At 42.3% G+C, this 27,232-nt stretch overlaps 2 protein-coding genes across 5 annotated transcripts; one reads left to right on the forward strand and one right to left on the reverse strand.

The window, feature by feature from the left end:
* The first annotated feature begins 3,248 nt into the window (after positions 1-3,248).
* notum1b (notum, palmitoleoyl-protein carboxylesterase b) lies at positions 3,249-11,076 on the forward strand. Its single transcript, XM_029431728.1, has 11 exons — positions 3,249-3,929; positions 5,612-5,664; positions 5,810-5,905; positions 6,527-6,587; positions 7,179-7,237; positions 7,756-7,858; positions 7,947-8,138; positions 8,435-8,532; positions 8,640-8,787; positions 8,913-8,960; positions 9,711-11,076. Exons 1-11 carry the CDS (start codon positions 3,589-3,591, stop codon positions 10,045-10,047), a joined length of 1,536 nt encoding a protein of 511 aa, XP_029287588.1. The 5' UTR covers positions 3,249-3,588; the 3' UTR covers positions 10,048-11,076.
* tmc6b (transmembrane channel-like 6b) lies at positions 10,842-27,219 on the reverse strand. 4 transcript variants are annotated; one of them, XM_029431711.1, is made up of 21 exons: positions 27,172-27,219; positions 21,873-22,054; positions 20,831-20,961; positions 20,373-20,540; positions 18,755-18,910; positions 18,550-18,658; positions 18,374-18,458; positions 17,067-17,324; positions 16,134-16,348; positions 15,882-16,026; positions 15,548-15,703; positions 14,421-14,602; positions 14,231-14,321; positions 13,992-14,089; positions 13,809-13,904; positions 13,642-13,717; positions 13,037-13,170; positions 11,961-12,137; positions 11,732-11,810; positions 11,557-11,643; positions 10,842-11,467 (listed from the first exon to the last, which is right to left on the reverse strand). In XM_029431711.1, the coding sequence occupies exons 2-21, from the start codon at positions 21,926-21,928 to the stop codon at positions 11,453-11,455; spliced, it is 2,514 nt and encodes an 837-aa protein (XP_029287571.1). In that variant the 5' UTR covers positions 21,929-22,054; positions 27,172-27,219; the 3' UTR covers positions 10,842-11,452. The 4 variants fall into 4 exon arrangements, with proteins under 4 accessions (XP_029287571.1, XP_029287553.1, XP_029287562.1 ...); XM_029431693.1 differs by lacking the exon at positions 27,172-27,219 and adding an exon at positions 25,563-25,674; XM_029431702.1 differs by lacking the exon at positions 27,172-27,219 and having other exon boundaries at positions 21,873-23,709.
* Between the last annotated feature and the right edge of the window lie 13 nt (positions 27,220-27,232).

The raw sequence follows: 27,232 nt of genomic DNA on the forward strand, positions 1-27,232 counted from the left end.
ATTACTGATGGCTTAGTTCCATGCAGTCAGTTCCAGTACCATATGTGTGTGCATGGCTCACTTACAGGGACATTTAAATGGAATTGCCCTCATTAATGATATTAATTACACCTGTGCCTTTCCTGCTGTAATAAGTCAAAATGTGTGCTGTGAAAAATTTCCATGCCTACACCCACAGGGCACGAGGAAAGATGAAAGTGATGTGAACCATCTGCTATGGCTTTCAAAACCCAGCTGAAGATGGGAAATTTTGGAACAAATTGTTAGGACAGCGTTCTCCACCACACGTCTGACATATTTCCTTGGCATAATGGTGTACGTGACGTGTGGACGTACATGAAAACATATTGTGGAAGGCAGCACAAGACACCTTTGTACAGGAACCACTCGTTATGTTTACTTTTTATTGGTCATCTCTTGTGTAAACATGTAAATCTATAATATCCAAATTGAACATTTTATTGAAAATGTAAAACCCCATGAGGTCAATCAATGTCTTTCTTTAATTCTTGTAAAAAAAAAAAAAGTAGTCTTATAAATATGTCTGAAATTTTAAAACAAAGGGTTCAACGTCTATTTAAGAAATGAATGCTGACATTTGTTTAAGATAAATTAATTAAATACCAAATAAAGCTCACAATTAGTATACAAAACAACATTAAGATCATTATTCTTGTCCTGACCTTTAGTACAGCCAAATCAAAAACATAATAACAAAACACAACCATCTAGCATCTAGATTATTAATCTGGCCTACTTTAGACCCTAATAAAAGATAGACCCCGTCTACACTGGCAACACATACAATCTGTTCCCCATAAGGACGACTTCATTCATATATATATATATATCTATATGCATTCATATATAGCAGCGGCAAAGCAGCGGGTGTGGGAGAAGTTCGGAGAAGCTATGGAGAAGGACTTTCTGTCGGCACCAAGGTGCTTCTGGAAAACCATCCGGCACCTCAGGAGGGGGAAGTGGGGAACCATCCAAGCTGTGTACAGCAAGGGTGGGACCCTGCTGACTTTGACTGAGAAGGTTATCGGGCGGTGGAAGGAGCACTTTGAGGAACTCCTGAATCCGACTGACACGCCCTCTATGGTAGAGGACAGAGCTGGAAGCTGATGGGGGATCATCGTCAATTTCCCTGATGGAGGTCACTGAGGTAGTCAAACAACTCCACAGTGGCAAAGCCGCAGGGGTTGATGAGATCCGTCCAGAAATGCTGAAGGCTTTGGGTGTTGAGGGGCTGTCTTGGTTGACACGCCTCGTCAACATTGCGTGGAAGTCTGGGACAGTGCCTAGGGGGTGGCAGACCGGGGTGGTGGTTCCCCTATTCAAAAAGGGGGACCAGAGAGTGTGTGCCAACTACAGGGGTATCACACTTCTCAGCCTCCCTGGTAAAGTCTACTCCAAGGTACTGGAAAGGAGGGTTTGGCCGGTAGTCGAACCTCTGATTGAAAAGGAACAATGCGAATTCCGTCCTGGTCATGGAACAACGGACTAACTATTCACTCTTGCAAGGATCCTGGAGGGGGCCTGGGAGTACGCCCATCCGGTCTACATGTGTTTTGTGGATCTGGAGAAGGCGTATGACCGGGTCCCCCAGGTGATACTTTGGGAGGTGCTGCGGGAGTATGGGGTGAGGGGGTCACTTTTGAGGGCCATCCAATCCCTGTACGCCCAAAGCGAGAGTTGTGTCCGGATACTCGGCAGTAAGTCGGACTCGTTCCCATTGAATGTTGGCCTCCGCCAGGGCTGCGCTTTATCACCAATCCTGTTTGTGATTTTCATGGACAGGATATCGAGGTGTAGTCGTGGAGGAGAGGGGTTGCAGTTCGGTGGCCTGAGGATCTCATCGCTGCTCTTTGCAGATGATGTGGTCCTGATGGCGTCATCAGTCTGTGACCTTCAACAGTCACTGGATCGGTTCGCAGCCGCACCTGGGCTCCTCCATAGGGAGGTGTTTCAGGCACGTCCAGCTGGGAGGAGACCCCGTGGAAGACCCAGGACTCGGTGGAGAGATTATATCTCCTCACTGGCCTGGAAACGCATCGGGATCCCCTAGTCGGAGCTGGCGGATGTGGCCCGGAGAAGGGAAGTTTGGGGTTCCTTACTGGAGCTGCTGCTGAGTCAGAGTCCACCTGGTAAAGAGAGGGAGAGGGAGGTGAACACAGTTCTCAGTTCTGAGGGGAAATTGCCACCGTCTGAATAAACAAACAAACAATCAGTTTCCTTCCTCACTCAGTAGGCAAGAAACTTCAAAACTGCCTGGATGGAGTGCAAAAACACATGAAAGCATCTGTGTCTTTACATAACATGTTCACAAAAAAGATTTGGTCACTGATTAATGAATGGCAAACAAATGGACTTGTTAAAAACAGGATTTCCTCTCTTGTAAACCCAAAACATCAACAACCGAAAACAAACATTTAATGGTGGTATGTTACTGAACATCAGACTTCAAGATGGATCCTGGGTCTGGTTGATTTTTCAACTGAACTGTTCTTAACAGTTTCACTAGAAGTGAACAAAAGTAGAGCATAATACGACTTAAAAAAAAAAACTTTAAATGAGGATAATGCAAACAAACGTGGAAGGTGGAAATATTTTACCAAACAGCTACCTGTGGGCACCTTTGCACCATGAAGGTGTTTCAAATACATAAAGTTGAAATCAGATAAGCCTTTCCTATAATTAACCATGAAGATGAGTAAGTAGTTAACGCTAACCTGAGGTTAGGTTTATCTTGGAGTGAAAGCTCCACGTTTCATGGCATTCACAAGACAGCATGTTGCTCTGAACCCGATGGGCTCAAATACAAGGACAAGTTTTCATTCGACACGTTCACAGCCGATGGTATTAGTTTTTATCAATACCTTAAACCTTGTAATAAGTAACAAGGAAAATGCGGGTTTCACAGAACATGTATATCACTGGCGGCATGGTGTGACCCTCTGCAGCCCGTCTAACTGCGGTTCTCCTTCGCACACCATATTCAATCACTTCAAAGGCAGCGTGGTGACACGATGACACAACATCAAAGAGACCGACTGAACCGACTGAGGGGGCGTGACAAGCAGCCGCGCGCCCTTGGTGTGAGACAGACGCCCCGCGAGGAGCATCAGCCAACGATAATAACCATTGGCCCGCGGGAGTGAGAAGCACAGAGCAGGCAACAGGAAGGGGGGGGGGCGAGACTTCAAATAAAATTCCACTTCGTCCGCAGCTCCCGAGGACCTGGACCAGGAGACAACGGGTCGTCAGTGAAACCGGGCTGAATTCATTGACTTCCACGCATGTAATGATCTTTTTTTTTTTTTTTACTGACTTAATTTTTTTAGGATTAAAATTATGTAGGGACTGCACGTGCATTTGAAGTGAAATCAGCTCTCCATCTCTCAAGACACCATGGAGAACCATAGCCTGCGTTTACTCTGCACACCTTTCATGAGCGTCAACTTCCAAGAGGTCTTTGTGAGCTTTCAAAGAACTTTTCACTTTTCTAACGACTCTTAGGATGAGCTGTGTTTTATTGAAGTACCTTGCACACATTTGAGAGGCTTTTTCCAGTAACAATTAGACATGCAGAGCCGTGGTGTGTCCGCGGTGCACTCCTGCCTGCTGCTGCTCTTCATCCATGTGAGCGCACCGGCGGAGGCGAGGAGAGTTCACGGCAGCCGGGCGCAAAGTCGGCGGGTGCAGCAGCAGCAGCAGACTCCGGCGCACAGGGAGCGGGTGGAAGGAGCAGAGAGCTTCCCGTTAGACTTTACAGCCGTGGAGGGCAACATGGACAACTTCATGGTGCAGATAAAGAACTTAGCGCAGTCACTGTACCCGTGCTCTGCGCAGAAGCTGGATCAAGACATGAAGTTGCACTTTTTGAAGAATGTTTCTGTGACTTGCAATGATGGGTCAGCAGCAGGGTAAGTGAGTGAGCTGAACTGCGTCTAAACTTTGTCAATAACTCAGAACATGGCACTTTAAAGACCTGTCGTTTGTGTGTAGAGAATGTTTTTGTGTAAAGCCATGAAGGCGCAGAGTTGCGCTCTGCTTCACCAAACATCCAACGTGTGTTACTTTGGCGGTTTAGTTCCCCTGCCCTACAGTCCCTTGTCACTCCGGATGTGACCAAAATGGATCAAAGGACCAGATTAGAGCGAGAGCGAGGAAGGGAGAGACATAGAGAGAGAAAGAGAGAGATACACAATTAGAGAGAGGCCAACACTTTGAAGGGATGATTTTTATTTTAGTCAGATCAAAGTTGTTGAGTCTGATTTGTACGATATACAATTAGAATAATAAATACAGATTACAAATAGAAGTTTTGCCATAACAAGTGTCTGTTCTTTCTACAGTGGGAGAAATGGAAGAATCATGGACTTCTATGAATCATATCCTATAACATGAATCCTTCAGATAGACTCGCACAGTCTTGGTTACATACTAAAACATTTAGACTGATCTCACTGTTCCCACAAGGTGTCAAAGTTAGACTGCAGCTTTGACTGATTCGCGCCTTAATCACCATTTGTAGGATGACATTCTCAGCAGCTACTGTACAAGTGAAAAGAAGCTCAAAATGACAGAAGGCTCACATGCCTCCACCGCTGGGCCTCCAGCAGATCACAAGTTTTTAAGGTTAGGGGATGGAGGGCATAGTGTGTGGTGCCAATCATCCCACAGTCATACTGCATTCCTTTTTTTGTGATAAGAGGAAGAGATTCAGTATGATCAGAAAGATTTGTTTCATCTATGTGGAATAAATATGCTACAATGTGACTCCTGTATCATTAACAGGTGAGGCAGCGCAGCTAACAGGATTTTGGAGATTAATATATAACAGACTGTAACTGTTCACTACCGAAGCCCTGGGAGGCAAGTGAAGGGAAACAATTCTGGGGATCCATTTTCCACGTCTAAGTCAGTTTTGGCAGCAGCTTGTAAAAAGACATGTTAGTAAATTCCGTCTTGTGGCCAAAATTATTATGACATCAACAAACAAAATTCAACTACCCAAACCTTTTCACAGAAGGAAAAAAACCTTCTTTTTTTTTTTACAAAGCAGAGAAAACTATTTAGATCAGACGTAGAAAATAGATCACCAGATTTCATTTTCTTCTCATTTGCCTCTCAGACATTACTTATCCTGAGATCCTAATCACTTTTGAGCTATCACACCTATTAGAAGAGGCATTGTTGGTATTCTTTAATTACATTACAAGTCAAATTAAGAGTAGTGCCAAAGTAAATCATGCCGAGTATGAGGAACAGGATTAATTCAACAATAAAAATGAAACACTGACTGTGTGAATGAGACGGACCTTTCTATATGCCACCCAAGATGTCAAGCCCCTGTGAGTGTGTGTGCTGCCAACAGCTTGACAAGTTTCCTCTACTCGTGTTCTTTTTTTAAAATAAATAAATAAAAAGCCTCTAAACGGACTCCTGCAGAGATTTTTTAGCGGTGCGATCAGAGCCAAATCTTTCATGTCAGGATCAAAGGTAGCATCCCTACTGTGGCGCTTGCGTTGTGTATGTATGAATCTGTGTGTACGTGTGCAAGCGTGGCACACTCGCAGTGATGTTTTTTGCCGTTCTCATGCAGGTATTACATCAAGGAGTCTAAAGGCAGCAAGAGGTGGCTGCTGTTCTTAGAAGGTGAGGATGAACCTAACGTATGTAGCGCTCATTACGGTGAAACACAACTCTATGTGACATGTTAACCTGTGTGTGTGTGTGTGTGTGTGTGTGTGTGTGTGTGTGTGTGTGTGTGTGTGCGTGTGCGTGTGTTTGTGTTGTTCAGGTGGATGGTACTGTTTCAACAGGCAGACCTGTGACAGCAGGTATGAGACGATGAGGAGACTGATGAGCTCCACCAAGTGGCCACAAACCAGAACAGGTAAGAAGACACATGAAATGTCCTGCAGTGTGTGTGCAGAACAATCAATGCACACTATATCACACACCAACATATACCAGCATGGAAGTGTTACCTGGTTCGTGCAGCTTTTGCAAACTCTCTGCACAGAGCCTTTGCTTTCCCCAGTTGGAAAAAAAACTTTCCCCTGAATGAAGGAGATTCATAGACATGTTTGTGTTTCCTCTTTAGCCGAGTTTGCATTAATCTTTAAAAGTAAAACTCTCTGGCTCTTTCCCTCCAGCCATCAGGGGACTACTTGTTTGTTTATGGCTTTCTCTCCCCACCACCCTCTGTGTGTACACTGTACACTGGTGGCCACAGAGCTCTTCAATGCCTGCGTGTAATTGCTGACCAAAGCAGGGAAAGTTAATGACTTATTGACCGCAGGGGAAACACACACACACACACACACACACACACACACACACACACACACACACACACACACAGACGACTATGCATCAAGGTTTGTGAATTTTAACAAGTAGCCTTTAACCTTTAGGTTGATTTGAACCTCTCTTACCTTTTCTGAAGCGTCTGATGAGGACATTTGGCCACAAAGTGAAGTAAATGTTGCATCTTACCTTCTTTATTTGACAGGAACAGGAATCATGTCTCCTCAGCCAGAGGAAAACCCTCACTGGTGGAACGCCAACATGGTGTAAGAACTCGTGTTTTACCTTGTCTTTATAATATATCTTTGTGTCAATATATGATTTGTTTTATATGTTACATATTTTGACATACTGGTGCTTTATAAGAGTTCCACGTTGTAAAATTCTGGTCTGTATTGCGTTACATTTATGTGTTCACCTGCCAATACAAGCTTCAACATGCAAAAGATAAGATAATGTTCTTAAAATATGATGCTTTGATCAGGTGTTAAACTACTGTTACGCCCGAAGGAGACTTTTCTTCATAGAATTGAGACTTTAAATTTTTTATCTTCTCATCATTTGACTTGAGTTATTTGTGTCACATAAGACTTCATCTTTAATGGTTTATATTTCTTGTATTTCTATTTCCAGTTACAATAAGTACTTTAAGGACATAACAAGTATGTTTGCTACCTCTGCTGTTATTGTTATTGCCATCTATCATCCTTTCATACATAAAACAGATCACCTGTCTGTTCTGTTCCAGCAGCTACTTGAGTCCAAATAATAAGTCTCTCTCTCTCTCTCTCTCTCTCTCTCTCTCTCTCTCTCTCTCTCTCTCTCTCTCTCTCTCTCTCTCTCTCTCTCTCTCGCAGCTTCATCCCGTACTGCTCCAGTGATGTGTGGAGCGGAGCCACACCGAAGACAGATCACAGTAAGACACAATAGATCAGTTGACTCACATCAGAGGCTCCGCACACGCAGATCTTAAGATCTGGGAGCTCATTGTTCCCTTCAGTTTTCTGTGCTTTTGTTGTGGGAAGCTTTTTTTTTAGCTCATATATCAGCTTTACAGTTTCGAACTTCCTCCACAACCTTTCTTATTGAAAACCCTCATTATGTTGTGGACACTCTGCAGGTTTATGACTAACACGCAAGGTGTGCCAGTCTCTGAGTTACAGCACCAGACGTATCCAGTAAATGTCCTGATTTTATCCCTGAAATCAAGATCAACTATTAATTTAAACATTGTAGTTGAGTGTTGCTAATTGTAAAAAAACCTGAAACTGTACCGGATATTTGTTTAAATATATCCTTTTTAATATTAAACCTTTAAAATGTAAAGTGTAAACGTAAAAATGTAAAAGTTTTAACCGATGTAGAGTCAGTAGTCGGAGTGAAAAGTGTGTCACGTGGCTCTTACTAAATAAAATATGTTTTTTGATCTCTCAGGTGATTATGCGTTCATGGGCTCTCTGATCATTAAGGAGGTGGTGAACGAGCTGCTGACCAAAGGACTGGACAACGCCAAGGTTCTGCTTCTGGCAGGAAGCAGGTCAGTTCACCAGTCACCAGGGTCAGTGTGTTTCACCAAAGGTAATTGCTCAGTCTCACGCTCTGATCCCTCTCAGCCCTGTCACCAGTGCGGGCGGTACAGGCGTCCTGCTGAACGTGGACCACGTTGCAGAGCAGCTGGAGTCGCAGGGCCACCGAGGGGTGCAGGTCAGGGGCCTGGCTGACTCCGGATGGTTCCTGGACAACAAACAGTACAAATTCACAGACTGCCTGGACACCATCAGCTGTGCCCCCACTGAGGCCATAAAGAGAGGCATCAGGTAGGACAGGTGGATAGCAGAACGATGTTCAGGTACAGGTGAATGGATTGATGGGGTGTTTTTAAAGGAATACTTCCCCCACAAAACCACAATTAGTTTATCAGTTACTCACCCTGTGTTACTTTGAAACACTTTGTTTTCTTCACCATGCCTCCACGGTAAACAAAGAATTAAAAAAAGGAGACATGTTCTGATGAATTGAAGTAAATGTTATTCAGCCTGTTTAAACAAATGATCATTTTCTGGGTGATGGTTCATAGGCAGTACAGATTTAGTAAATTGGTGCTACTTTGCAGGTACTGGGACAGTCTGGTGCCAGAGAGCTGCAGACAGGCTCATGTGGGGGAGGAGTGGAACTGTTTCTTTGGATATAAAGTCTTCCCCACATTAAAAAGTGAGTGACTAAACATCCTCAGATTCTCCAGAAGGCTCACGTCGAGCATTAAGACAAGAGGCCGGTGTGTCACTTAAATTCTGACCCGCGTCCTCTCTCTTGTCCAGGCCCGGTGTTCGTGGTGCAGTGGCTGTTTGACGAGGCCCAGCTGACGGTCGACAACATCCACCTGACCGGGCAGCCCATCCACGAGGGCCAGTGGAGGTACATACAGAACCTGGGACAGGAGCTGAGGAGCACGCTACATGACGTACCGTAAGACTGACTCTCTCTCTCTCTCACTTTGTCACACACACACACACACACACACACACAAGATACTGTAAAGTAAATAAAAAAACTGTTTTGTTCACTGTGTGTTTCTGTGTTTTGAATGGCAGGGCGATGTTTGCTCCGGCCTGTCTGTCGCACGAACTCATTACTAGAACGTAAGTAAAAAAGTAAATAAAAGGTTCTCATACAAGAAGCCGGGATCTTAAAGGCTCGCTCCGTTAACAAGAGATGCAAACACTCTGCTGGTTCTCCACTTCACTTCATTAACTGTGTGCTATCAGTTAGATACTTCCACCTTTGCTTGAGTTTAATCTTAACTTTAATTATACACTTTACAATTAACTTTAACTATTCATACAAAACTGAAAAATAACTGGATTAAAAAGATATGAGCTCATCACAGATCTTTCTGTATCGGTGAATATGTCAGCAGAAAAATAACTAGAAACTTCTGTAGAAATGTTTTGAGATACTTAAGAAACCTCGTCACTGTTACATAGTTTGTCCACCAGAGAGCACTGACAAACTTATTTTTCAGTTGTAAAATGTCCCACATACACTGGTAACTCTTCCTAAAAACAAATGTAAGGGATCCATATAAAATGTGTTTCAGCATATTGTGTGTTTCTGTAAATAAATGAATATTAGTCAATTTACCTTTTGTACATAACTTGAATATTGATCCGTCAGTCGTTAAACAACCCAGAGGAATTGAAAGAATAGATACCATGGTATATATCGTCATATCGCACAATTCTCTCATGTAGTATTACATTTTAAATAAATGATCCTCATGACAGTGCCCATAATCGTGTAAAACATTACACAAAGGTTGCATGCAAGTATACAGATTTGACACTTTTACATTGTATAGTTCTTCACGATGTGACTCTCTGTCCCTGCAGCTACTGGATGGACATTCAGGTGAAAGGCACCTCCCTGCCCAGAGCCCTCCACTGCTGGGACCGCAGCCTTCAATTGAACAACCACGTCAACGTCAGCAACCCTAACCCCCAGAATCAGAAGACCCCACCCGCGAGGGGCTGCCCTCTCCATTTGATTGACAGCTGCCCGTGGCCTCACTGTAATCCCTCCTGCCCAACTATTCGCGACCAGCTGACGGGACAGGAGATGAGCGTGATCCAGTTCCTGAAGCACATGGGCTTTGACGTGCAGAAGATGGCCCAGCAGCAGGGGATGGACCCCAGGAAGCTACTGGGCATGCTCAATAACGGGAGCTGAGTGCAGAGATGAGAAGGGGCTGAACATCAGTGGAAGACGACAGGAACACGAAAACAAAACTCTAATAAGAAAACTGTCAATACTTCCAAACATTGTCTTCCATCAACCGCAAACAAGACTCAACTTTTGAAAAACGGACCTCAGAAACTCACAAGTGCCTGATGAAGACGAGCTGTTTAAACACAACATATGGGATCACTTGTTTAACATATAGACAGATATATATACTGTAGACATGCTATTATTGTGAGGTGGGTACAGTGTGCCTGTGTGTGTGTGTATATACATTAAATATGTATGTGTAGTCGAGACTGTCATGGCGGTCGGCTAAAATAGTTTTGATAGGAAAGATTGAAAACACCTCCCGGGTTGTTTAGTGGGGACTTGGTTCCCTCTGCTGTCAAGTCTAACTATCACATTGAGAGATAAAACTACGGTGCTGCTGAACTTTCTACCCTCCACCAAATATGCTGCTTTTTCTAATTTTGGAAAAATAATAATTTGATGGGTAATATGTACTAATAATAAAGGTACAAATATTAAGGTTATTACTTTGTTCTTCAGGGTGCTTAAAAGTGAAAAATATTTATTTACTGAAAATATGTTTTATAGTCAAATAGATTTAGCTACTGTAACAGTGTCCCCACACATTTTACTATACTATTAACTATAAGTACTATAAATGCTAATTGTACAAATTATATCCATATTATCTTTAAGGCTGTCAAATTCGTAACTTTGTCTTTCTTGTGCTGCCCCGACCTTATAGAAGCAGTAATGAATACAAATGCATGTTGATATGATAAAACATAATTTAATAACTACAGTATGACAGTGGTTGTTATTTAAAAAGGAGCAACTTAAAAAACAAAAACAAGTAGTTTCCGGTATAATCATACTCACACCATCAACTTCCAAAGTTAACCTACTGTCCAACATACATACTGATACAATTAGTATATATAATTTTTAAATGAAAAAGCATTAAAAAAAAAAACATTGTGGAGTACATACAGTTTTGTTGCACCAGGATAATAATAAAAACGATTTGTTCACAGTTGATATGAAAGTGCTTTTACGAGAGATGGCTGATCCATGTAAAGGTGACTAACATCAGCTTCAGGGTTGTACTGTGCGTCCATAACATTTAATTTCCTAAAACGTTGAGTTGAGGCCTTTCATTTATAAACAACACTGTATAAAGCGGACAGCTCTGTTTCACCTGATATTTCCACTTTGTTTGTTTTTGCCTCACAGCCAATAAAGTCCTGCCCAAATTTGAAATGCAAAATACATTTGAATTTGGTAATATATACAGTTGTCCGTCCCTGTGATTATTCCAGTTATTTCTCCAGACCTCAATGCTCAGAGAATTGAGGAGGCTCGTCTACTGGAGGTTGGGATCTCAACAGTTGGAGTTCTAGAGGAAAAAAAACAATTAGGAGGTCAGAGGAGGCCACGGCACAGAGACAAAAACAGCTGTAAAGCACCACAGCAGCACAGACTGACCTGACTGACGAGTCTTCGAGCGGGCGTTCGTTTTTGCTCGTGGATCTTCTGGAGGCGAGTGATGAGAAACTTCTTATCTTCTCCCTCCTGAGCAGAGAGGTGAAAAGCAAGAAATATCAGGAAAAGCTTTTTGTTTATAAATACAGATAGAGAAACAGCTGTGTAAATGTCTTACATTTTCTATCTGCTCCTGTAGTAAGCCGATGATCTTCCTTTGACCGTCCACCACCTGACTGTGGAAGTAGATGACAATCCTGACGGAAATAAACGAGAGTGCATCAGATCAATACAAACAGAACTTTACTAGACAACACTGATTTCAATAATAGTGCAGCATGATAGTGTACTGCTGCTTGCTTTGTGTGTGTGTGTGTGTGTGTGTGTGTGTTTATATGTGGACTCACAGGAAGATTCCTGCTCCAACAAACAGGAAGAGAGGGTTTTCCACCAGGTAGGAGTGAGCCCTGGCCAACACGGACAGGTTGGGATTATCTTTTTCCATTTTTTCCACCCACCGCTTCCCCGCCTGGAACATTGTTTTGAGTCCCCGGAAAGGACCGCACGATGAGGAGGGTGTGATGCTGAGGACAGAAGACAGATGTTGCGACTGCGTGTGTCACAAGGGACTCTTCATTTAATTGACCTTTCTCTGACATGGATTTTACCATGGCCAAGTGTCCAACTAAATCTAATAACAGGACAGACACAGCTCTCGTCAACAGTTTAACCTCTGATTTTAATAAAGTATATTAAACTTCAGGTTTAGCAACTGTCCACCTGCTTGACACTATGTTACCAGTTAAAGGGACGGTCACCCCAAAATCAAAAAGACATATTTCCTGTTACCTGTAGAGCTACTTATCAATCTAGATTGTTTTGATGAGAGTTGCCGAGTGTTGGAGATGTCGGCCGTAGAGATGTCGGCCTTCTCTTTAAAATAATGGAACTAGATGGAACTCGGCTTGTGATGTTCAAAGCACCAAAAAAATACATTTGAAAAACTCAACAGCAACGTCCATTTCCAGAAATCACGACCCGGTTACTCAAGATAATCCCCACCCGCCAACCGTATCAGCGCGCAGAAGGGAGCGTGCATCTACTCATGGACGAGAGGCTCGAGATGTAAACATTAATGGCGTCCTCCTTGGCTGAGCTGTAATGTTAGCTAACCGTGGTGCTAGTTGAGCTAGCATGAGCCTCTCATGTATATTAAGTGGCCATGGTATAAATGCAATGATTCACTCTGGAGGTGTCCTCATACACTAAACAGTGCATTCTGCCTCATCCATTGTTTTCACATAGCTTGTGTATCGTATCGTATTTGGTACCTTGTTAGTGGGATAGCAGTGTGTGTCCGTACATTGTTTGTCAGTATTAAAAAGGTGTCATGTAAGGTAACTTGATTTCCAAACTTAAATAAGAAAATTATTATTTTTGATAAAGATGGGTTAGCAGCAGAACATTTTTTTTGTGTGTGTACCTCCACATGGTGTACGTGACACACACGGAGGCACCGAGGAAGGAGGGGAAGCAGAGGAGAGTGATGAAGACGGTTGTCATCTGGCTGACTCTATACGGCTTCCGGGGGGCCTGACAGTTCATCATCACGCTGCTCTGTGCGGAGAGAAAACACAGGCCGGGGTCAAAGGTCACCGCCTCCATTATCAGAGATTTGACAAAACTAGGAGCAGAGCTTCAGATTTTCTTTTGTCAAACTACTGTTGTCAAAGTCACAGATTATCATGCTCGAGACAGGAAGTCAAATGAAAAAAATTAACTTTTGTCACATAAAAAGATAATATACTACTCGACTAGGATACACATATTACACCGTGTATACGACACGTGATGATACTGACACAATAACAGACAGTCTGCAGGGATGCAAACAGATCCAGGGTCAAAACGTGACACAAATCTGAATCTGTCGAACAGGCTGGGAGTTTCTGAAGGCACGCCACTACAGAAGATCATTTTAACCACGACATTACAAAAGAACAGTAGAAATGAATTGATTTATTATTATGAAGGTAACTGTCCGAACATTAAAAAAAAAATTCTGTTGAAGTGTTTCAATTGAAGTACCTTTTTAATGTAGAAGAGCAGCAATAGTTTGAGAATCTGCACTGCAGGCAGGAGAGGAGTGAAGAGAACACCCAACCTGAAAAACACAAAGTTCATTGTCATTACGCAGAAACGATTTGACTTTACTGAACATAACTGTGTGTACATCTAAACAGTGAGTCTGGTACCAGGCCAACGTCTGCCCGTAGATGAGTTCAAGGACGTTCCTGGCGATATCGAACACTGGCTTCCTCCTCCTCTTCAGCGCCTTCTCAGAGAACAACCTGCAGACAAAAGGAGGAGGTGAGTTTACAGGCTCACGTGTGAGAATTCATTTCAAAACTTAAAAATAAAATAAAACCAAATATAACCTCCAAAGAAACTCTCCAAACAAGGTGTCCAGTAGAGTGAAGATGAAGTCCATAAGCAGGAAACGATAAAGCTCCTGGCCAACAAAGCTCTCCCAGCACTGGAGACACAGAGTTAGCCATTAAACAAATATCACTAAACAAGGTCAACTCAAATAATCAAGATTATTAATATTCCTCAACACAGTTGTGACAGAAAGTGTGAAAGTGACAATGATGTCCCATCATCATCATTAAATTACCTTCAGTCCAATAATTTTGGGGTCAGCAGCCACCCGACCCAGCCAGTGGTAGCACAGGACTCCAAGCACGCTTACTTTCAACATCAAGTTTCTAGAAACGCAGACAGAAAACAACATGTTACCAACCAAAACCCACCAGTTCTGCACTCTCTTCAACTCAATGTGTGAACTCGCAGCATTCTGCTCATACCTGCCGATGGAGACATATGTGCGTACAGAAGGTGACTCGTAGTCCTCCATCCAGGCTGTGAGGTTGAACAGGCCGGGCAGCAGCAGGTTGATGAGCGACACCAGCACGGGGAGAGCCAGCAGGCTGGCCTCATTCAACACGGGGGTCTTGCGTAGAACGACACTGCGAAGATGCTTGAGGTTCTGTTGGAGAGAGAGAACGGGGAGCTAGATGACGTGCTCTTTAACGATGCTGCTCTTCCAGCTCTCAGAAATTACTATATTTATTTTTCACAAATATTCTTTTTTCTATTATTTTTAACAACGAGCAGCACTGCTGTGAGCCAGCATGCATCTTTGTTTGATACTACAATAGGTGTCACCAGCAACCCTGTTGTGCCAGGTCCAACTGAGAGCGCCATCTAGTGGGCTCCGGGGCTCTGCCACATGGTCAGATCAAATAACAAATCTATATTTTTGGTAATCTATAAAAATAGTTATTTTTCTATCTAAATGTGCTCAAGAATTCACATTGTTAGCCATCTAATACTCAGTGAAACTAAATGGATCGCTTTTTCAAACGGGAAAGTGATTCGGGAGACAACCCTGCGCCAGCAAAAGCTCTGAAGCGTGTGGTGAGGAAATCTGATCCTGAATACATTAAACTTGGATCCTTAATGACAGGCAGTGATGGCTGAGAGTAACCAGAATATGTATTTAGGTCATGATGGCTGACAGTGGCATAACACATATTTACACTGAAGTTCATTTCTTCTTTTTTTCATGTTATATTTTTTTCCCATTTATTTATTTATTGAGGTGGGCCTTGACATTTTTTTTAAACTATCAAAAGTGGGCCTTAAGTTACAAAAGGTTAAAGAAGCCCTGATAAAAAGCAAGCATGCAGCCGATCAGCTGTTTGCTTGATATACAGAAGCATTATTCATTTGCCTGGACCACAGTTTGACAGGACTGATGGTGACCAGCAGGAACATACTGCACTGTATTGAATGTCTACTTTAAGAAGCATAAAGACCAAAGACTGCGCAACAAAAGAAAACAAATACACCCTGAAGTCTGAGTATTCACCAATAAAAATGTAGATCATTAGGAAATGTTGACTTTGGACCTGAAACCACCCTGACTCACCTGGTACATGTGATCAGAGAAGTAGTAAATAGCAAGCACACAGGCAGTGGTGCTTGCTATGCAGATAGACCATGCCAGGCCGTGAACCATCAGTCTCCACAGCCTCTGGCATCTAGTTTTGTTGACCTGCTTATGATTCACCTCTGCTAGCAGCTCCTGGAGTGGATGGAGGAAGGGCGGAGAGAGAGAGAGAGAGAGAGAGAGAGAGAGAGAGAGAGGAGCAATATTGTGAAGAAAGTATAAGATCATGACGACATTCCTCTCGGCCAATTATGTGACGGAGAAGCAGAGAGAGAGGGAGGATGTGTTTTCGAGTGTGTGTGTTTACATGTACCTTGAGCTGGGTGCAGATATTCTCAGACATGAGTTTGACAGAAGTTTTCTTAATGACCTTGAAGTCCCACGAGCAGAGGACCTTTATGGCCAAGATGCTGTGAGATTTGTCGATTCTGAAGCTCTGACCAAACGACTTTGACATGCTGTTGGGAAATTGAAAGTTGACATAATTCATGAGATATTATTGAAAAATAAAACCAGTTATCTTAGTACAGTTCGTGTTTGGACGTGCATTTTTAAAACACTGTACCTGTACACAAGAATGATACATGTGACGAAGAAAGCCACTCCTATGGTGAAAAAGTATGCCAGCGGCATGTTGTACGAGAGGTGCTTGGACCCACAGTCCAGCCTGGTTCCATTGGATAAAGAGACATTCTGCACTTCACCATCATCCGCGCAGCTCTTACGCAGTGTGTCGTTACTGTAGTATCCATAGTACATCACTGAGTCGGAGAAATAGCCCTGAGACCAAAGGAGATATAGAAAACTTACTTTTGCTTCAAAAGCAACTTCATTATATTTAGTTTGAGTCAAAACATACAAAGAGAAAATGATTATTTACCTTGTAAGCATAGTTTTGACTAATCCCCTCCAGACATGTTCAAAGACACATAACAATACTCAGCTGTGAGTCATTTATTTCTGTCTGGATTGGTTTTCCAAAAGATTCACAAAAATCCTTAGGAATACATCTATTCTGATATCCAGAACCTATGAATATGTATATATCTTTAAGTTTCAAAGGTTTCCACTGGACACAAGATGTCTCCTACTTAGTATATTCTAAGTGGATGTGCACTGGCAGTTTCAACCTTCCACATCACAAATGTGAAAGTTGCATATTGAACTATATTTGTTTTCCAAACTTGTGATGTTACAAACTCCTGCTCGTACGAACACGCCTTAAACTCAGCTTTAAAGTGAGCGCAGAGAAACTTTCCCCCTTCGGCAGATGAATGTGAAACAATCCTTAAAGTGTCAAAAACATTTTGTACGGTGAAGCTCAAACATCAGAGTGACATAACAAATACTTTTTTTGTGGAGGGGGACTTTATTTCCAGCTGTATAAAGACGGTTTTGTTATTGTTTTAACACACATCAAGGATGTGGTGGATGTTTTCTAAAAACGGAGGCCTCATAGGGTGTGAGAGGTGTCGCAATAACATAGCACAAAGCTTACCGCTCCGGTGAGGAGCTCCAGCCCAGTGAAGGAGCTTATCCCCGCGGGCAGCACTGGAGGGTGCACTGCTTGAGGCAGCACCATGAAGGCCCCCGTCACCAGAAACAGGAAGAGGTTGAAGAAGAGTAGGGTCTTAAGGAACAGGAAGTATGAGAGGACACCAGTGCCGAAACGGCCGCTCACTCTTTTAAGCGCCACTTGCCACAGCTGTAGGGAGTGCAGGAAGGACAGCCAGCTGTACCAACTCTGTCTTACACCCTGGGGAGCAGAACGTGTGGGAGAACAGGGGGAATAGTGCATTATGTATTAGTATTATTTAAGAAAAAAAGACATAGAGAAACAGAGACATATCCATGTTCTACTAAAAATGACTCACAATGCAGCAGTACAATTCCAGGCAAAGTGTACACACATGCTTAGGGTTTAGCTCTTGTGACTCACACCCTCAGAGCCATGAATGCTTGGGCAACAGAGCGATTACAGCTCCTTGATAACAACACCTACAGGAAATATCTACTGACAGCCTTAGAGGAAAAATGTCTTCTGCTGTCTTTTTATGTGCGTTTCTGTGTGCCATTTATCACTATAGAATTGATATTAATTTACACGTCTGTAAGAACATCACACCTTACGTTTCCAGTTGATCCACAATATGCTGAAACAGACACAATCATGAGGTCATTATGTCTAGACAGATGAAGTGATAATAACATAAGCAAGGGAACACAAACCGAAACTGTCACAATGTTTCTTCCCACAAGCAACGCAAAGTCCCTCAATCACTCCAATCAACTGGAGCTCAAATCTCTTGGAGCAGGACGCAGGATCGTCCTCTCTACTGCGAGCATCACTGAGTATACTATTATTATTATGATACTGTAAAAAGCAACACGCCTACACTTCTCTACACCCAAGAGATTACATTTGTTTTAGGAAAATATATGTTGAAGGAACAACATCTCCAACAAATAAGGGTTAAGATATAAATAAGCTATAAAATGTAAAAGGGGCCGCAACTCCATACGAGGTCAACCTGTGTGATATTTTGATGTGTAAATATGGAAAAATGGAAATATAAACATCTACAATTCAGTGTCAACTGGGCAAAGTGCTGCATATAAAGAGCTCCAGGAGAGCGACTAAGTGGACCTTGAGGTGAGATTGATTTATAAAGCGGCAACTAGAAATACAAACTGGTACAGTATCTAAACACACAAGAGGTAAAATGTCTACAGTGTGCACGTGTGGTGAAGGAAATACAGGAAGTAGAAGATAGACAGATGTTTCTGGTGGTGTATGTGACTTACAATGATGATGTAATATTTGAGCTGACTGCAACAGGGGATTTGACTGCCAGAAAATGTGCGTTTCTCCTTTTGCAAAGCTAGCCTCCTGAAGACAAAGAGACAAGGGAGAAATTCAGACTAACACATAACAAACACATTGAATAAATAGGACTAATGAGTACAAGGACTACATCTACCTGAGTTCACTCTTCTCGGCCACATTTAGAGGCATCGCTCGGAGCATCCGGACTCTGTCGCTCACTGACAGGTTCTGCAGGTTGTTCACCAAGCGGTCCCTCTTACTCGCTGACACACGCAGGGCGCAAAAATGCTTACATTATAAACTTGTCAAGCACAGATGAGTTTTTACTCATTTTTATCAGTGCACGTCATTCTTCTCACCCTCTGCGTCCGTACTGTCGACCTCCATGCCGTAGCCTCGTATGCTCGGTCTGGCCGAGTGAGCGAAGTCTCGGATGGCGGGTCTGCTCTGCCTGCGTCTCCGAAGCTGCATGGTCCTGTTGTAGTACTGAGAGATGATGGCTCCCCTGTTGCGACCTGACAGAGAAAGAGGATCAGACTGTTCAGAGATGGGGTCCGCAGCATTTACTGCGCTCCACCAATACTGAAGTCTCCAACCTATTGTTGCATCTAAGTCAAGATTGGTCATCTATACATCTCTTTTCTTTCCATAGTTTTGAGATGTGACATAGCTCCCCGGCCTGACTCAAACCAGGGAAGTTGCCGAGCCTAATTAATTGTTCTTTGGCCTGTTAGTCGACCAAACTTCCAATATGTTCATGAACGTTTTAAACACTCATTAAAAACAAGAAAACATCCGGGTATCGGGTTCAACAGGGTTCAAATGACTTTATGTGGCGGTTTGCAGAGGGGGAGTACTGGAAGATAAACAGCTATCTCCCGCGCCAATGTTGAAGCCAAAACCAGCAAATGCATCATGTGGTACAGCCAAAGAGGTCACACAACAGCTATAGAGTCATCTTCTGAGCTGAGGCACCTGACCTGCCACAGACGCTGACAGGAAGATGACAGACTAACTGCTTCCCCATGAAACTCAACAGTCTGTTTTTATCTTTTATACTGTAGGTGAACATGTGCAGGTTCCACTGAACCAACCCATCCTAACACAGTACTTTACCTTTGTTGGTTAAGTATTGTACTGTAAGGCACTTTCAACAACAGCAACTATCAATGTACATAAAGTGTCTTTATGTCTAAACTTTATGACCCTTAAAAAGGTAAGTATTTCAGGAACTATGATAAACAGCCTTGTTCTCAACAGCTACACAATCTTCACTGGGTTTCAATGAACCACGGGTCAGAGGAGCTTGACATCTTTAAGTGATGTTAAAGGAGACATAACATGCTCATCTTCAGGTTCAAACTTGTGTTTTGGGTTTCTATAGGAACATGTTTACCTGCGTCAATGTTCAAAAAACACATTATTTTTCTCATACTGTCTGAATATACCTGTATTCACCCTCTGTCTGAAATGCTCTGTTTTAGCGCCTGTCTCTTTAAGCCCCCCTTCCGAAAAAACTCAGGCTGCTCTGATTGGTCTGTGTTTACAGGTCGTCTGCATCATTGCAGGAAGGAAATGACTATAGCGGACTGCAGCTGCACTTTCTACCCTACATATCGTATAGTTGTGACATCACAACCTTACGGAGATCCTGACGACTCTTTTAAAGGCACGGTTTCTGAACACGGGCTGTGTGCATTTCACCATGGATTGAGCATTTTGATACTTTTACAGTATGTATATAGCACCTGGACGAGCTTTATTATGAAAAAAGACATGGACATCTCACTTTTTACGATAATGGACCTATGGGAAATATTCCAATAATAAAACTGCTCAGTCCTACAGCACACTCCGGTACAGGCTATAACATTAGGCTGGGTCACTGCTGCCGAGTAAAGCTGAATGGAATATTTTACCCAAAACGTACTTGTTAGTTCAGCATCAGTATTTTCACTGGCCTTTTGCAGTACTCACCGATTGTGCGACTGGGCATGGAGGACAGGATCCTCATGGTTGCCGAGGACCAACGTTCCCCCATGAGGGGGTCTGTCTGTGTTTCATCGTCCTCCCATTCATTGTCCCTTTGGCCCTGCCTCCTTCCCCTAAACTCACGTCCAGGGCTGGACAGGTAGGCTACATTGTCTGAAAAATGAAAAATATTGCTACTGGTGTGAAAGACAGACAACATCTATAATGTGAGGATATTGTGGACAGACAGTTTTTGATCATCATAAACATAATGGCCAAAAAGATTACAGAGACACAGTCACTGTTCATTTTAGTCAGCTAAAAAAGAGTTAAGCGAGTTTGAAAAGTGTAGCCGTTTAATACCAAAAGGTGACATATAAGCCATATCAATGTCACATAGCTTTTGTACAAATCCAGCCCTGCACACGCAGACATGCATCTATGTGCTCTCAAACACAGACTACCTCGATCCTCCTCGTCCAGTTGTCTCTGAAGCTGCTGCAGCTCGAAGGCGTCAGACGGTCCTCTGTTCTGACTCTGCTCTGCTATCAGCTGGCTGAACGAGTCATGGACACCTTCCTCATCTACTGGGCTCCTGACAGAGTGAACACATGGACATGAATACAGATACAAAGACAGAAAAGAGGGTGATACATGCTCAGAACTAAAGGTTACATTAAAAAAGAGACTTTGTTACAGATCCAGAGTGTTCGGAGGATTGTTGGCCACTAACAACACTACAGATTAAACACAATGACCTTCTGACTCAGTAAACAGTTGTCTCATGGGGGGAAACTGCAACCAGACAGCCCAGGATAAGTCTGTGAAGTCTTTTTCATTCATTTGTGAGCAGCACAGCCCAGATAGCCGTCTGTGTGACCTTCTTCCTGCGTTATCTAGATGTACCGTCAAAGCCAACTGGACGGATAGTTTTTGTCTCAAAGCAAGAGGGGAAAAAACACAACAAAATACAGCAAGTCCAGTTCCCTGTGACTTAGTACTTTTACACAGATTGCACAAGAAGAGGGCCACAGAGGAGGCAATCAGGTCTGTGCTGTTTTCAAATAGAAACATTCGCTCTCACAGCGATAGACTGTATACAAACGCACACGCACGCACGCACACACACACACACACACACACACACACACACACACACACACACACACACACACACACACACACACACACACACACACACACACACCTATTCAAACATGCTTTCAACCAAACAAATATGAGTCTTTTTATGAAGACAAGGAAGTGGAGGTTAGTAGTTGGTCCCATGATTTAAAATAGCCTAAATGATATCCCTGCCTTTGCCTTTAGTGTCTAATTAGACATCAAAGAGCACATTTAATCCAGTCATCACGTTTCCTTCCACCCTCAAGGCCTTCATGTTGAATAGCGCTAGGTAGGCTGCATGAAACAGCCAACAAAAAACAGGAACTAAGAAAGAAAACAGGAGGATAGTGAAGCGATAGAGAGGACTACTTAAACACTTACTCCAGTCCAGCTTCCATGAGAGGGTGGTTCAGGTCAAAGTTAACATTTCGAGCCATTTTTCTTCTTCTCCGACAGTCTCAATCTGTCTGGCCGTCGGTCTCTTTGTCGACCAATTGACAGAGATCACACCCTCGCTTGCTCAGACGTGCACTCCACTCCCACCATGGTGTTTATTCGTCTACCTGAGAGAGGAGGGGAAAAGGAGGGGGAGGCGGAGCGATTGTATTTACAGGTATGAGTAAAATGCCTTCCTTGGAATTTGAATGCTCTTGTCGTGCTACTGCTTGTCCTGCACACATATTTAACTGCATAGTGAGGACACAAACCTCGAGGGTATAGATGACAACTGACTACGTCACGTACAGCCTCAGGTCTCATCTACACTTTGCTTTAATATGTGATCTGTATCTACATAAGAATACAAGTATAAATGGAGTCTCATCATGTACTACAAATAACCAAGGCCACATGAAAAAACAACTTCAAAGATTTAAAGCTTTCTGTTTTAAATTTAAATCGCATACATTTTGGTTCGAAATGGGACTCATGGAGTCGAGGTCATTTTGCCCACTCATGAGGGCTTCATTGTGGCACTGCTTGTGATGAGGTCAGAGTCAGATGGTGCAGTGTCACCAGTGAAATTAGACAGAATGATGCATTGTCAGTGTTCGCAGTCATGGTATGTCATATGGGAGGTTTGGAGGAAGCTTGCTGGTTCCTCTGCGTTTGTTGTGTTGATTGAAAAAGGCCCTCACTTCAGTCCAAAAAGCAATCCTCTGCATATAAACGTTCATCAAAGACCCAGAGAGGACACGTGCTGTTGTTTTAAAACATGATCACTGTGTTCGGTATTCAAGGAAATTAGATCCAGATCATCATTAGCGACTAATAAAACCTCTTTTATCAGATTTATCCAAGCCTGCCTTGATAAAGCAGAGCAGAGACTGTGGATAAATAAAACACATCAACAACTATAAATGCTGCTTACTGATGGATCTTTGGACATCATAGTTGATCTGAATATGTCCACATACCACACAGCTAGAATACCTTTGGATTTATGGGGCTATTGTGTGCAATGATGTAAATCAATTAAGAGGATTTTGTATGGAAATAATGGATTTTTTCATTAATATGCCAAAACAAAGCGACCTTTCAGGCATTGAAGTCACTGGATTGGCCATTCATCTTTAATTATTTGATCCATAATTAATTTATCAATTGATTTTCCAGAATATAAAATTAAAAACACCATGATTCACTGTTGTTTCTGACTTAAGATTGTATCTTTTTTTTCTTCACTTCATGCAGGTTGAAATTGATTCATGTATCTGATCAAAAACATTGCGATAATTAGATTTTCTCCTTATCTCAGTTACTGGATGTCTATGGGATCGGGTAGCATCTTTTCTCCTAAGATTAATATCAGGATTAATATCTGGGCCAACTACTAATTTTAGTTCAAAGTTTACTGTAAAAATACATTAGGGTACATTCAACGTCAGATCCCCTTCCTGTTGACATGCAGAAACAGTGGTACATAACAATGACACATAAGATCATTTTGAATGTTCCTGTGAAAAGATCTGAGGGTTGAGGGTTTGCTGAGAGTTTAATACTCTGCAGTACAAAGGAGTGTTTCCCCTGCCTATATCTATGCAGAGAGCTGCTTGTTGATCCCACATAACTCACCATTTGGCTTATTCTGTGTAAGTCAGAACAAAAGAAAAATTCCCCTAAACTCAACCACCAATAACATACACTGTGCATCCAACACAGCACAGATGGCTGTGCTTGTTTGATGCGAGTGCATTGTGTAATATGTAATGGCTGAATGACAACATACAATGTGAGCACATTTCAAACATTAGACACGCATGAATGTGTGATGATGAGACCCAGACCTTTGCTCGGGGTGGAGGTTTTTGTGATTCTGCTCCTCAGTGACTATGAGATCAGCTGCAAGCATGAAGCAGGGCACAGCTCTGAATATCAGCCAACAATCAAACTTCCATCTAAATCCTTCTTTTGAGCTCGTTCTTTTTAGGCCCTGTTGCAGCAATCTACTGCACTCATCTGGTTTTTCTTTTTCCTTTTCTCTCAAACATACTTTTTTCATTACCTGAAGTTTCCAGGATCATGTTACTTATCTAAATGGTCCATTTTCTATTCCATACATGTGTTGTAGCTGATCCCTTTTGGTGTAAATGGTGAATGTTGTTCAATTCTGTCTCACATTTGCAGGTCACATAAAGAAACACAATCGCTTTACGCACCGCTGCGTTGTTGGGGTAGCTGGTCCTTCTCTAACATTGTCCGTTAATCCTTTTAGTGACACTTTGAGACTTATTTTGATGTCAGTATGTGATCACTGATATTGAAGAAGTCCACTGAGACTGTACAGCCAGGGCAGGATATTGTGTGGGTTGGATAAAACACTCAACCCACCCCAACAGAGGGTCAGAGTTGAGCTGCACTATTGCCAAGTAAAATAAGCTTGAAAAAAGAAGTAACAGAACACAAAATGCATTCAAAGTAAGTTTAAATTAGGTTACAAATTCATTCAAGAACATTGTTAATAAAAAAAAAAGGAAAGAAGCAGTATGAAATGTGCAAAGTGCACTAGAAAGCAGTATAATCTAGACACAAGAAAGGCATCACTGTCCTCAAATGAAAACACTGCCGAACATTTCCCAGTGGATAAAACACAGAACAGAGGACAGTTCTCAGCAGATATTAGGGTGAGGCATAGGGGTAAAGGGAAGGGAGGGGTGTGAAAGAATCCGTCTACTCTGACAGCTTTCGACAACTGCATGGAAATCAGTTCCCACAGTGCTGAGAGAAAACAATGGAGGGAGCAGGGAGGCACATAGCTACAGTAAACATGGCAGCAGGGATACTTGTATTTCAGTACCCTCATGTTATCTGTTAGGCATCACAGTTTTCCTCGGGAAACGGGGGTTAGAGAGAGATAATGGAGAAGATAAATAGGAGCTGATCTGCAGCTCTGTGTTTTTAGTTATAAATTGTTAATGAAGCAAGGCCATTAGCAATATAAATAGTAACAGACTACTACCAGGGGAGATGAAGGCAAACAAAATAGAAAATGTGCATGCAATTACCTCGACTCTGCTGTCTCTAACACAGATTAGACAATTACACTGTTATTGCACCCCGAGGCATGTCTCTCGCCTTTATTCAGGAAAAAAGGGACATCAAATTATAGATTCATCGTTGGCTGCATGACAGACACTGGAAACGGTGCTGAAACACAGATGTGGCCAACATTTCTATCAATGTTCATATTCCCAAAGTTTCTGACGAAAAAATAGTTCTGCCAAAACAAATGACCCCGCTCCTGCCCAAAGAGATTGTGAATCTGTAATTACTTCTGTGGGCTTCTCTGCTGAACAAGCTCGCATCTCAGAGCGACACAGGGCAAAGTCCTACAGTTAGCTGCTTTTAAAAACACTGACTTCTCTTGTGTTGCTGTCTGTTGTCGACTTGCTCTCGTTAGTGACGACCAACGGCAGGCTCGAGCTTGTTAACCTGTCCATGAGTTTCATTAAGTTGACAAACCTTTACATTAGAGGTCACAACAAATATGTGGTTTCACAAACCCAGCGGTAGCGAAATTAAGCAAAGTAACAGTAACATTTGGACGAAGACTGATCAAAGTTGTCCACTCACCCGTTCAGTAACTTGACAAACCCGTTGAGTCTGTGCTCGCCAGTGTCAGTCAAAATAGTATCCACGCGCAGACCGAGAGTTGGGGAAAAACCATTTTGTCGGAGGGATGTTGGGTTTCTCTTTTTTTCAACACGAAACAGTAAAAACCGACAGCTATACCTTCATTTGCGTAAGAACATTTACAGTTACTATGTTGAAAATGTTCTTTGTATCCAATTCATCTATAAACAGAACATATTCACCGCAATAACCTTCTTCTGATAACGAGGTAACGTAAATGTCCCCCCTCACATAGCCGGCACTGTTGGGTCAGTCCTATTCAGGTTTAGAAATCCCTCTACCGGTGGTTTATTTGTCTACTCAAACAATGCCAAAGTACACAAAGAAACTTAACTAACCATAACTTAACCGGACAGTTAGTGTTGTCATTAATTGACATATGAGTTGTTACGTTACCTACACTGAAACTTAATAAAAAACGTAACTGTAAGTAGAGTAAGACATTGTAACACACTTGTTGAAGATAGATGATGAACAAACATGTAGGCTAATTTAGGCTTACTATATATAGCTACAAAGTATACTGGCCCTTCCTCTTGACTCACCTGCCACAACTAGGCTCTCTAAAAAAAACACTGAAAACACTGAGCAGCCTGTGTTTGAGGTTGTTTCCAAAGTGACCACAATTAATTAATGCTACTTCACTGTCAAGTAAAAGGCCACAACATGTAACTGTTATCCCATTTAGGGGGAAAGCACAAGTGTAAATGATAATATAAACGATGGCTGAATTCCATTTAAATGCTTCAGTTTCAGGGTCCTGGTGTTGTTCATGACTGTCACACTGACGCAGGATCACTGGAATATAGAGCCATTGTTAATGTATTTAGTAACACCTGTGCTGTTCCTGCAAAAAAGGCCTATACCCTTCCATAACGTATATGTTATTGACATGTTCACATTCATGTTTCATTTTCATTTCAAAGTGTGTTATTTATTACATTTGAAGTAGAACCTGATGTGTCCATATGTTCTGGGTAGTGACAGCAAAATACGTTTGTCTGATCCAAACACAGAAAGTGAACTAGAGTTGAAAGTCTCAGTAGAGTTGAAACTAAGCATGTTGAAAAAGCTCATAAGAAATGACACTCATGCTCATGTTTCTTTGTAAATGGTACTAACTGGAAGCTTCAAATGTCTTTGTGGTATAGTGAGTGGGTGGTAGGAGCCTATCTGCCTCATCATCTCATACATAAAATTCAAACGTCAGTTTCCAAATGATGAAACATTGCCCAGTGTCAATCATTTCAAGTCTATCTAGCACAATAGTTTACATGGATTCAGTGAAAAAGGCAGATCATTATTACTTACCGAAGTTTAAAGGAAATTGACTTTTGGCTGTGACATTGCTTTAGACATCTTAAACTGATACTTGATAATGGTTGCAAATAATATTCCAATTTACAGTTTAATTTGAAACCAAATGTTTATTTAGTGTTGCTCCTTAGTGGATTTCACAGACAAAGTCATCTGAAAACAGATCAGACTGCAATATAAATCATTACAATAGTACTTGAACAGTAGAAAATAAAAAATCAATCTTACTCACATAATTCTGGTTCAACATTTTCTCACTTGTTTTCAGTCCAGTGCATATGTATGCATGGACG

The sequence above is a fragment of the Cottoperca gobio genome, chromosome 1, assembly GCF_900634415.1.
Source record: "Cottoperca gobio chromosome 1, fCotGob3.1, whole genome shotgun sequence".
Classification (NCBI taxonomy): Eukaryota; Metazoa; Chordata; class Actinopteri; order Perciformes; family Bovichtidae; genus Cottoperca; species Cottoperca gobio.

Coding starts and splice junctions, on each gene's coding strand:
- notum1b (XM_029431728.1), top strand. CDS start 3,589: ATGCAGAGCCGTGGTGTGTCCGCGGTGCACTCCTGCCTGCTGCTGCTC. Junction 7,859..7,946: donor CTGCTTCTGGCAGGAAGCAG/GTCAGTTCACCA, acceptor CCCTGTCACCAG/TGCGGGCGGTACAGGCGTCC. Junction 8,961..9,710: donor CACGAACTCATTACTAGAAC/GTAAGTAAAAAA, acceptor CTGTCCCTGCAG/CTACTGGATGGACATTCAGG.
- tmc6b (XM_029431711.1), bottom strand. CDS start 21,928: ATGGCTCGAAATGTTAACTTTGACCTGAACCACCCTCTCATGGAAGCT. Junction 20,541..20,830: donor ACTGGACGAGGAGGATCGAG/GTAGTCTGTGTT, acceptor TTCATTTTTCAG/ACAATGTAGCCTACCTGTCC. Junction 13,171..13,641: donor TGCTCTTCTACATTAAAAAG/GTACTTCAATTG, acceptor CTCTCCGCACAG/AGCAGCGTGATGATGAACTG.